Here is a 12,304-nt window from a genome sequence, read left to right on the forward strand (position 1 = left end):
GACAGATTTTCATCTGAAATGGACAGACAAAAAAATACATATTTTATCTTTAAGATACTGCATTAGAAGCTGAGCATCCTTAAATGAACCTGGTGAGGAACAGGAAGTTAGGACTGTCCTTGGGTGCCCATGGCAGCACACAGCTGAGCTCAGGGACACGTCCTGGTGTGCTGCAGGGGATTTGGGCCAGGCAGCCTTTCCAGCTCAAACAATTCTATGATTCCATGATTCTTTACCCATTTTTGTAACCTCTGACTCCCGCACTCACATATAGTTTTTATTTCATGTCAGTAAAACCATGGTCACCCTCACACAGAGATAATTCCAGCCTTGAGCTCCGACAGTCAGTGAGATACGTGGAGAAAACCCAGACAAAGGGCTCAGCGTGCTTCCAGGAGACACAGCTCGCCTGCTCCCTCCCAGACATTCTTCACTTATCACAAACTGCAGCTTTTCCTGACAGGAATCACTGCCTTGCATATCAATGTGCCACCACGAGGGATGAGGTAAGGAAGACAGCTTATCCCTTCCAGGAAAGGAGGAAAATAATCTGCATATTAATATTAACGCAGACAAATGGATTTATAGCAATTCACGTTTCCGCCATTGGTGGCAAAGCTGAAGGGCGAGACTGAATCTGACCTCTCCTGAGGTACGGACAGGAAGGGGGAGAGGTCAGGAGACAGCAGGGAAGATGAAGCCGATAACTTCACTGCATTCTTCTAAATAAAGCTTCTAGATTTACTGCTTTGTGCATTGTTCAAAAGCAAGCAGCAGTGGATGGTAATTTTGGCTGCCTTAAGAAACCCAGTGCATTGTGCTCAGGGTAGCATGACTCAGATTAGCCCCAACTGTTCTGCAGCCACAATTCATTCCGATGTTCACCAGCTTAACTGGCCTAATTGCTCGCATTGAGCAACTCCACCAAACTGTTTGTGCTGTGCCTCCCTGCACGGCACTACTGGGGCATTGACCCACAGGCAGCTCACTATGAGGGGTGCAGGAGTGCACCCACAGCCGGGACAGGCAGCACAGCCCCACACCACCAGGACAGTCCAGCTGGGCTGCCCCAAATAAAGGACCAGGAACTGAGTGCTGCCTATTGCTGCTGCTACCTGCACCGAGACCAGAGCTGAGCTGAACCGAGGTGAGATCAGCCTACTTACATCTCAGTGTGTTCAGAAATACATTGCTTGTCAAGAACTACATCTTGACCACGGCTGCTTGGGATGTACAGAAACACAAAGAGTAACAATACCCCACATGAAAGAGATACAGACCTGTACAGTTGAGAGAAAAAAATATCAGAAATGCTGACAATAAAGAGAGAACTTGAGGAAAAAATAACACCTGCACTGTATGAAAATAGAAGGTCTGAGTGCAGTTTGTGGCAAGAGCACACCACTAAGAAAAGGCAAATAAAGCCTGGGGATAAAGAGCTGTCGTCTAAAATAAGCAGTAATGACAGAGTACAGGAAGGGGATCCAGCACCATGTGTTCCTCTGACACTGTCAGCAAGACACGAAACCAGAACAGGTGCCATCTTTTTCCTGAATAACTACATCAAAGTTTCTGTCAATGCCACGTCTGGTAATTAATCTCACACACCAGGACATGGTTATTATACTTCACGTCCTGCCCTGAGTGGCTGCACAACATTGCACGGGCTGATGGAAAGCTGCTGTGTGATGCCCCAGGACCTCTGCATTTCAGCAGGGAGCGAGGCTGCTTCTGTCCATGTCAGTGCAGGAAGCACTGTGGATGTGCTCACAATGAGAAGCGTGACACAAACATAGGATGGTGTCATTAACCGTTACCAAAACGCTGTTACTTTGGGTTTATTTTAGTCCCAGATCCAAAATAATTTGTCATTTTAAACAAAGTAAAAAGCAGAAGGACACAAATAACTGTCACTAAAGATGAGAGTCTAGCTGAGGTGCTGCTCACCAAACAAGGCAGCAGGAAGGGCTGTGATGGCTGTTTGAACAGCGGTTAGCACTGACAATGGAACAAAAAGATTTTTATGCAATTATCTCTGTCCTGAAAAGACCAATTTTTCTGTGTTTTAATTACACACATTAGGAGACAGAGGTCAGCCCTGAGGCCACATGCTATTCTGCAGGCAGAACATCCCTAGCAGCTGCAGCTTTGCCCTTTCTGCATCAATAAGGAAAAAAGCAATGGCCCAATCTGTGACCATACATGACTCAGATCTCCCATCCATCATCTGCTGCACTGCCCAGCACAGGTACCTCACCTGCTTCCTGCAGCACTCACAGTCAGACTCTGGAAACATCATTTTCTATTGATAAACAAAGCTATTACAGACAGTCCCATTCAGCTGTTGTTTGCAAAGCAAAGGACGTTTTTATAGCAACTTTCTTTATATTTATCTTTCGGACAGACAGCTGGGTCAGCGTTTTCCATTCACTCCCAATCCCAGCACCCTCAGACACCACAGCACTCAGCGAACAGGAGGCAATGGGAAAACCAAAAAACAATAAACGCCAAAGAATCGAAAGGTTGTTTTTTGTAAGAGAAGGAGGATTTGGGACAGAGCTCTGGAGCTACAAACTGAAACACAACAGATTGCAGTCTCCAAGTCTGGCCAAGAACCAAAGCCACAGGTGGCAGAGCTTGGCAGGGCGCAGCCAACACACTGCACACAATGCTGACAGCGAGAGGATTGAGGAAGGAGATGCTGGTTTGTCTCCTGACAATTTACATGAAGAAAATCACAGCAAGTTCTTACACCAAATACACAGAGATACTTTAACACCCAGGAGCCAAACCATTTCAGGTCGTGTTCTGCGCGTTGGATTTGGGTGGCATTTGAGTAGAACAAGAAAAATTGAGGTATGGCTGCAGGTTGGCAGCAGGCGTCATGCAGTTCAATGGAAAATGGTCAGAATCTCTTCCAGTCCAACCCCAAAAATAAGGACAGATTTGCTTTTTCTGATCTTATTTGAGAAGAGCATATATACATTCAATCCTGAACCTCGCAAACGTATCAAAGTATCTTTAGATGAGTGAATATTTCCATTATCTGCTCACAGTCCTTCAGCTCTCTATCCTGACACAAAGGAATATTTTTTATTCACTCACGTGAATTAAAACTTGTGATTACACACATCTTGTATTCAGGGAAACAGCGAGCAAACAACTGCAAAAGCATCTGCCCAAATTCACCTTTTCACATTGCATCCCATCCCTGACATTTGTTGTGCACCATCCCCTTTTTTTTAATTTCTAAAGTTCAGCATTCTACTTATCTACAAGGCACACAGAAGTCAGTGTAGAGGTGCATCAGCCTTTATGTTATACAATATCTTTGTGGCTCGTCTGGGTAATAAAGACAACACAGCAGTTCCCCTTCTGCCCTCCTCTGCAGGAACAAATCCAGAGTAATGCCTCTCTATTCACTCAGTGATAGAGCACAAATACAGGATATCCATAACGTTCCACCTTCTGAGAAAAGAACAGCAACACCACCTGGATTATAAGACACGTAATGGCGAGAGCAGATTACCTGCAGTGTCACAATGTCTTGCCGGGTGAAGGGCTCATCTGTCAAGAGATCCTTGTAGCACTTTGGCCTTATGTTCAGCTGCTCAACTGCCTGACAGCCCGGTGAAAGATACAGGTATGAACAAATGAATTCTAATACATACACACAGCAAGTAAATACACGATGCCACTCACAAAGCGCTACGATAAAATAATTGTGCACTTCTTTCTTAACTGGCAGCTGCAATGTTTTCATTGCATGCTTGAAGGTGAAAAGCCATTCAATCCCTACAAAAGTCATTGGGTTTTCCTTGTGTTTTTAAAAACAATTTTAACCAAATTCACCACAGAAGTACTGCCAAAATAAACCCCAAATCCTTGAATTTTCTAGGATAAGTATTTCACAGACGGTAGGAGACAGGTGGCTTTAACAAAGGGCTGACATCGACCACAAGTCAGCCAGCAGTTTGTGAGGCCAGTCCATCTCCCTGCTCTTCCTTTCCTTGGCTGTAAAACACAGCAAAGCCTACCTACCATTCTAAAGTGTAAATGACTCATATCAAAACGTGACAGACAACATACCTCATAGGCAAACACATTTCCCGTTGTCTTGATGGCCACAATATGGGAGTTATTGGTGAATACAGTAAACAGCACGGGGCAGTGGTATTTACCTGAGGGACAGGAAAAAAGGGTGGATTTAGCATGGAGCCATCACAACTAATTCAAAATAGCTGATTTCTGTTCTTTCTGCAAAGGACATTCACATTTCTTTGTAACACTGATTGTAAATTCAGAGTGTAGGTAATGGTGCTTCAACTGTGCTTTGATTCTTCAGAGCCAAAGAGGAAACAAAACTGAAAAGTGACACTTCAGAGAATTATAAACCAAGCAATGAAAGAGCAGCTTTGAAACGTGCTGCCCTCAGTCTCCCAGCACAGCTTTGTCCAACACACACGGTATCAATGAAGTATCACATTAGAACCATTATTGCTGTAATTAAAGCTCTGCTGAGAGCATGGGCCTGTACCTTAACACACCCAGAACTCTACTTTTGGTGTTGTTCCCAGAAGTGAAGTTTAGCTCACACCCAATGAAAGCTCATAGCAACTGCTGTGCTTTCAGAGAGGAGTGTTTTGCATTTGAATGTGACAAGCAGAATGCCATTAAATCTGAGCACGTTATTCGATAAGGAACGCAGCTTCTGCTCGCACCAAGCTGTGAATTTTCCCCAGGAGGGTCAACATAAATATTAAGCATGTCAATAACAAGCACACTGATGGGAGCCAGTGTAGGAGGAAAAAGAAAAACGATGGGACGAGCTCCGCAGAAGCAATTAAAGGATGTTGTCAATACTTGATCATTTTGCTAGACCTGAGTGTTTGGGTGAGATTCTGAAATAGGTTGGGCCCGTTTTGTTCTTTTTGTCCTAATTACCATCTGAAAATCAAACCAGCAGGGAGGCCAGAACAGAGATTGCTCACAGCACCTGCAGGGACAGGAAGGGAAGCACCTGCAGAGTATTCACCGATTAAAGGACTGGCCAGAGGAGGCACTGATCTCCAATGTGGAGAAGCAAGCAGCAGCTGAGCACTATTTCTGCTGATGTCACTAAGTTGAACATTAAAAACACACTAAGGAGAAAGTTTAAACAGGGCCATCCATCTAGGAGAGGCAGCGGGGTACGGCCCAATTGATGGGTGCACAAAGACACCAATGAATGCAAGGCCTTGCTCCAGCTACACGCAAAAAGAACAAACCACCACGATGCCACTCCTAGCAAAAGCACAGAGCCTGAGGTGATGCTGAGCTCCACCAAAAAGGGATCATGAAGTGGAAGGGACTGCTATACCTGATAACATTTTGCTGGACAAACATGAGCAGAGAGGATTCTATGACACTTCACTGGGAGTCAGGCGAACCGGGATTTATTGCAGCGTTCATTAAGAAAGAAACAAGCCAACAAGAACAGAAAGTTAACATACTTACCTTCACTGTTCTTAGCAAAATTCAGCTTTATAAGGGACTTGGCATCTAGTTTCTAAAGAAAATGAAGCATGAGGAAAATTAATGACAACAGAATCTAATCACGGAAATAACAGAAACGGCAATGTCAGTATTTTAATAGTGCATCGTGTATTAATGCTATGTTGCAAGCTGTCTGCATCAAAAAAAAGCCCTGGGAGTGGGGGTCACAGCCACAGGAACAAGGCTCACAGCGCATGGGAATGGGGATACAGCCATATTTATGGCATTGTGGTCTGAAACATGGGGCTGGGCAAAGCCAGTGTGCCTGAGAGGTGACAGGGCCCTGCCATAGCATGAGCTGAGCAGGGACACAACAGGCAGAGGCAACCACTGCTGCTGCCCATCAGAAGTGATGATTCCGAAGGGACCTCTGAGGAGAGGCACAAAGCCGCGTGTTATTTCTGCAGTCATTACCTCTTAAGAGAGCTGCAATGTTTCTTTGCCTCACCCCTTTGGGGTGTTGTGCCCCCAGCAGGGCAGCACCCAGCGCAGCCACCCACCCACAGCCAGCCCTGCCGCCTCCACGCCGAGCCAGCAGCTCAGTGGGAAAGAAGCCCTCCGACTGCATCACCTATCGACTGCATCACCTATCAGAGATGGTTTTGCTGCCAAACGGACTGCTAAGAGCACACGAAGCAAGGGGCCTTTTCAAAGAAACAATCAGATCTCCCAGAGCAGCTGAGCACCTGAGCAGCTCAGGGAGGTTTTCATAATGCAGCCAGCATTTTATACACAGATTTGAGCAGAGATCTGCCAGCCGTGGGGCTGGCTCTGCCAGTTCAGTTGTGATGGCAAACAGCGATAACCACACCAATGGAACCCTGGCAGCGGGGCTTTCTGCCCGCAGGAATTCCTCCCTGTGGTCCATGCAGCACACACCACGGCAGCTGGGCTCATCTGCTTGCAGGAAGGCACTTCTCCAAGCAGTTCTTGTCCACTGGTAAGCTGATGGGCTGCCAGAAAGGCAACCATCTCTCTAATGTATTAGCCAGAAGTGCAGAAAGAGCTAATAGGAACCAGATGGAGGAAGGAAGAGAGAAGCCAGGTTGGGCGATACTGCTTTTCTTAAAACACATCACCAACAAAATGAAGGCACTGTCTGCAGGCCGCCGGGTTACAAAGAAAGGACAAAGGCAACAGCAGGTCTGAAATGGTAAACTGAATGCAGAACCTTATTCATTTACTCATCAGGCTTTTTGCTAGAACAAAACTGCCACAGAAGCAGTAGGGGAACAGCAGAGCCGCCAAAACAAACATATGAGCCTGGACAGATCCCTTCAACTTAAAACAACTTAATAACACAATGCAGCGCCCATCTGCTGCAGGACAGCCCAGGAATTACAGTACCAAAAAATCCTTCAGAAATACCTCTGGAAACACCAATCAGTTACAGAAAGGCCTTTGCATTATGTCCCCTGCTCACTGCATCAGATCATCCTTCAACAAAAATGGAAACAGTTTCCTAAGAAACAGCATAATGTGGTTGAAGATTCAGGCTTAACATGTTGACAGAATCTCAGTGGAGAAGAGACTGAGCTCCTGCACAGACTTTAAAGGCAGCAGAAGCTGTAACGCACTGTTTCACCTGCCAAAGTACCAAGTACTGTCAGAAGTGCAGCCAAGCCCTCGGGCTCTCACTGGATACCCAGGGGAACTGTGTGGTGTTTTGGGTCACATCTTTCCATACTACACAGAAAGGTTCATTTTCAGCAGCAGTTACTGGTGATGCATCAGCTGCTCGTGCTGGCATCTGCTCCTCAGCAGGACCAGCTCTTACATGCCAGCAGTAAGTTCAAAAACAACACGATGTCAGATGAGAAGCACACGTCCTGCCTGGAGCCTTTCCCAGGACGAGAGCCCTGTATGAGGAAGTGCTGCACAGACACGAGTGCGATGGCCGCAGTGTGCCAGCCCTGCCCTCCCAGCAGCCCCACATCACAGGGGGCTTCTGAGTGCCAACAGCGGGCTGGGCTGGGCCAGCTGCTGCACTAACTGGGCTGAGAGCTGCCCACGAGAAAACATGGACAGTGCAGTCAGAGCCACAGCCCAGAGATACTGAGAGAAGTCAATGAGCACATCTAATGCATGGAAAGACGGGAGGGGGATTCAGGCTTTTGACAACGGAAATCTCTGGAGCACCAGGACAGCAAAGCCAGGCTCTGATCCACTACAAAGGATGGCCCTGGCCTACAAAGGCTGCTTGGTACTGGGACCCAAGTGCAGCACCACGCTGCATGTCTGGAGCGGAGCAGCCTGCACACAGTGCTCCAGCAGGGCTGCATGGAAAAGCCAGGCTGCTTTTCACAGACATGTCACACAGGAAACTATGACAGAACGTGACATAGAACCGTATTTTATCCCCTCTGCCCCACCCCGTGTTCTTCTTTTCATTGGAAAACAGTTCTCTCACATGTGGGTGAATCTGCTGTTATTTCTCCTCCATCAAAAAAAGGCAAAGCTTTCTAAGCATCGTCAGTTTGTTGCCATGGCAATGTCCAGTATGGCACAACCAGGCACCAGCCTTCCCACAGAGACAGCAGCACTGAGCCCTTACGGAGTTACAGCTCTTCTTTCCATGAATTTCTCACTAGTAATAAAACATGAGGGAGCTCAAATACGGAATGTACTGCTCAGGTTCAAAACCGTTTCTGACCTGAGCTCCCCCCACACAATTACCACCCAGTTTCAGTCAACTTCCAGTGAGGAAAGGAGAAAGCAACGTTTACAAGAAACTCTTGGTCTAATTAAAATTCTAAATTCATGACAAGGATGAAAGGCCACAAGCACACAGCTCCGCCTGAGCAGGGAGCAGAGCTGCACATTCACGGCTAAAAGCATCAGAAGCAAGAACACGGGACAGCAGGTGAGCTGAATGGCACGCGGTGCCAGATGCTGCACGGCAAGGAAGGGCGCAAAGCAGCCCCAAAGAAAAGCAGGCAAGTTCCCTCCCTGCTGCCTCCTCTCGCAGGCGACTTTCAGCCACCAGCAGCCCCGGCCCCATCTGTTGCTGACACCGAAGGGCGCTGCCTTTGTCCACAGCCAAACACAGGCCGTTATGGAGCGCAGACTAACGAGGCACAGCGGCAGCTTGCAGATGGGGCACAGCAGCTGCTCCACACCGAGTCATCCTTTGTCAACACTGTGTTTCTCGTGAAGATTCGACCTACAATCCTCGTGTGTCAGTCAGCAGCGCTCCCGAGTCCCTCCGTGCTGAGGCAGCGCGTCTGTTTTGTTCATGAGGCTCTGACCCTTTGGATACAGGCTGCAAAACAACACCAGCCCAACGGGCACATCTGATGCTCCCAGCACACCTGGGCAGTTGGAGCTGCCTCCTGTCAACACACACTGCAGCGCTCACTGCACTGCTGCTGTGAGGGCAGAAGGTCGAGGTGTGCTCTGAAGTGCTGCACACAGGACTCTGCCGACAGCGGGGGTGTTCTCCTGACAGCTCCTGGAGCCACAAAGGTCACCTCCAGAGCACACATCCTCCGCACAGATATCCACCACCTGCTGCTCCTTGTCTAGAAGCACACCTGGAATAACACGACTAAAACCGCAACCTACAGCTCATTACCACATCTACCAAATGAGATGGAGTTTGAAGCCACAGTAACATTGATTCACCCCATGGGGGTCACGTGAAACTGAGGTCACACATGCTGAGCTCAGGCCGCAGTGCTTCCCACCCCCACCAGCACAGCCCAATGTCTGCCCACAAGACGTGGTGCTCAGCACGCTGCCCACATACACACAGCTCTGTAGGGTGATAACGGCACACAGCGCTGAGCTGCAGAGCTGCACTGGGAATTTAAGCTGTGCTTTAACACTACACCCTTCAATCTGGGCTGATGTATTTCTTACACCTCCGAAGCAGCGCGGTTTCTCCATTCGCAATGCTGCAAAACAAGAACAAATACTCAAGCCCTCTTCCTCACTGTGTTCATTTCTCAAGTGAAGAAACAATAACCAGCGCTATCTCCCTCGGTATCTGTGCTTTCAAAACATGTACATGGTAAAAACACTTCCAGATTAAGGAAGTTTCAACTTTGCTCCACTTTCCGCATCCTTCTGGGCAGGATTTCCCGTGGTCACACAGCCAAGGGCTTTTTGAGTGCACTAAGAAGTGTGTGTTTGTTTTCAAACTGCGACCGACACCACCAGCAGTAACAGCAGAGTCCTCCTTCACCTCCCAACAAACCTCTGCCACCACAAGACCAGCAGCACGTCTTCATGAGATTGAAAATACCTTGCGTCCTTACAATAAAGCCCAGTAAGACCAGCCGCCAGCATCGCCAGGAGAACAAGTAGCTGCCAAATGTCTAAAAAACGTGTTGGAGAAGGACTGTTCCAGGGCTATAAAATGACAGCCTTGGTTGCAATATTTTACTTTCAGGTAGGAAGTTATTGGCTTTGGGAGTGGCTGTAAATATTCAGGCAAACCCCACACTGCCAACCCTCGCTCAGCCGAGCGATTTAAGGAAGCAGCTGGGAGCAGTGCGGGGTGAGGGCGCTCACTGTGTGCGGCCAGGGCTGCTCAGCCAGGCTCTGTGCACAAGGCAGCCCCCAGTGCTGCTGCACATCACCATAAACCCACCCTACTGTGCCCACCTCCAGCTTCTCATCCATGGGCACATGTTAAGACCAAGCTCAATTACTGCGCTTGAAAACCGTTATGATCTCCTTGTATCCGCCTGCTGGGAGCACCTTTAATCAAACTCAACATGTCTCAATGGTAATGCAGCCCGCACCATAAACCAACCTCAAACCCCGTGCCATGGCTGCTCCCTCGTGGCCAAGAGTGAAACTGCGCCCGCTCAAGGAAAGGCCTCAGTAAATGAACAACAACCTGTTTAAAACCTGTCTTCAAAAACAACTTACGCTCTTTAAACGTATCAGAAGACAGAATGATTTCAGTAGGGAAACATCTCCAGTATTTCATACCTGTCTGGTCCTTCAGAGCTCCACACAGAGAGCAATCCCCTCACAACTACCATTTACCTTACGGACAACAATCTGCTTATAGCAACGCAGCACAGGAGCTCTTCTCAGAAGCCCATTCTTTCCTTTTAGCAAACCTGATGTCGAAAGGTTCACATTCTCACTACCATTCAACTTCTTTTACTGCATTAAATAGGAAAGTGAACATCAAGAGAGCCGAGACATCAGTGACTGCAGCCATCACTCACTTCTCCCGTGATCGGATTGGTTCCGTACTTCTTTATCCAAGGAACGATGCTTCTGAAAAGAGAAGGGAGAAAACTGAGGGATGAGCACCATGAGAAACCTCCATTGTTTTAAACAGGCACAGTAAATTCCTGACAACTTGCTTGGATCTAAAGATGGTTACGTAGCTGTAACCAAAGCAGTTCAGCAACACAAGAAGAGCTGAGAACAGGAACTTACAGTATGTCAAAGACTGTCCCATCCGGAGTACAAACCGGGTATTCAAATGGCTGCAGAGACAAACTAGGGGGAAAAAAGACACTTGTTTTAGCAAAATCAGCTGGAAAACATGATGATGACAACAGAAGTTAACGACATTTTACTGATTCAGCTGCATGTTAAAGAAAGGCTTATGGCAATGAGAACACCGAGCAGTTACCAACACCCGCTACCTCATTCCATGTAAGTTACACCATTCTGGAGGGTTTCAGGTGCAGCTGAGCACCCACAGTCCTGGGGTGGATGCTGTGATGCTCCCTAAGCACAGCAGGTTCCATCAGCACCTCAAGAAGCAAAGCCAGCAGGAAACAGTAACACAGCTGAGCCTTCAGGCAACCTCAGGGCAGCATCTGAGTGGAACCCGGCCACGTTCTGACCAGGAGCACAGACCCACGCTCTGCCTGCAGACAGGTGAGCTGTGCACACACCGTGACCGCCCTGTTGTGTCACTTGTGCATCCCCTGCCCTCATTCCCACCGCATTCACACCAATGGAGTTTCCTGGGGGCGCTGAGCTCCGGGCAGCGTTTGGATTCACACCTCAATGAGGATAATGCACCGCCGGCTCACCTGCAGTGATCGAACGAGATGCGCCTGAAGTTGGTGCGGGGATGGTCTGTGGGTGCGACAGAAAACACGGCATTAATGCGGGCCGGGACGGGACACAGACACAGACACAGCGGAGTGAGGCCGGAGCGGGACGGGACGGACGGGACGGACACGGACATGGACACACGGAGACACATATGGACACACACACGGACACAGTCGGTCACTCACCCGCCTTCTTTCCGCCGTAGAACTGCGTGTACTCGGCACACGTGATGTACCTGCGGGCACAGCGCCGTCAGCTCACGGAGCGCACAATACAGCGCACAATACAGCGCACAATACAGCGCACAATACAGCACACAATATAGCACACAATATAGCACATACCATAGCACACACCATAGCACACATCACATCACACACATCACACCCCCCCCGCCCCCCCCGCTCACATCTTGTCCTTCTGGTGCTGTCGTTTCCCCATGTCGCTCCGTCCGTCCCGGTTCCCCTTTAACTCCCGCCGGCCGCTCGTTCCGGTGCAGCACCCAACGGCTCCGCGGGGAACACGGGCAGCACGCGGCGTTCCGGGGCGGCACCGAGCGGAAGAGCCGGGCTGTGACGTGGAGCCGCACGTGGTGCTTTATCGCTCATGGCGTCGGGCTCGTGGTGCAGCCGGTTCTTGGCCGTAGGAAGGAGCGATCCCAGCGATCCGAGCGATCCCGGCTCCCAGAGCGCAGGGACGAACCGGCCGGAGCAGCCGCGCCCTGTGCGCGTTA

General features: G+C 48.9%; 1 protein-coding gene across 2 annotated transcripts in view; it reads right to left on the bottom strand.

The window, feature by feature from the left end:
- The window catches only part of PPIL2 (peptidylprolyl isomerase like 2), a 42,238-nt gene extending 30,170 nt beyond the window's left edge, over window positions 1-12,068 (bottom strand). Inside the window, exons 1-8 of one of the 2 annotated variants that reach the window (XM_015877527.3) lie at window positions 11,981-12,068; window positions 11,757-11,806; window positions 11,547-11,592; window positions 10,939-11,001; window positions 10,722-10,773; window positions 5,497-5,548; window positions 4,090-4,181; window positions 3,530-3,619 (exon numbers count right to left, since the gene is read on the bottom strand). In XM_015877527.3, coding sequence (XP_015733013.1) covers window positions 3,530-3,619; window positions 4,090-4,181; window positions 5,497-5,548; window positions 10,722-10,773; window positions 10,939-11,001; window positions 11,547-11,592; window positions 11,757-11,806; window positions 11,981-12,012 — 477 coding nt within the window. In that variant the 5' untranslated portion in view covers window positions 12,013-12,068. The remainder of the gene's footprint in view (window positions 1-3,529; window positions 3,620-4,089; window positions 4,182-5,496; window positions 5,549-10,721; window positions 10,774-10,938; window positions 11,002-11,546; window positions 11,593-11,756; window positions 11,807-11,980) is intronic. The other variant, XM_085555456.1, reaches the window with a different exon arrangement.
- Between the last annotated feature and the right edge of the window lie 236 nt (window positions 12,069-12,304).

This window comes from Coturnix japonica, chromosome 9 (assembly GCF_054131305.1).
Source record: "Coturnix japonica strain WE chromosome 9, WE-NBRP24, whole genome shotgun sequence".
Lineage (NCBI taxonomy): Eukaryota > Metazoa > Chordata > Aves > Galliformes > Phasianidae > Coturnix > Coturnix japonica.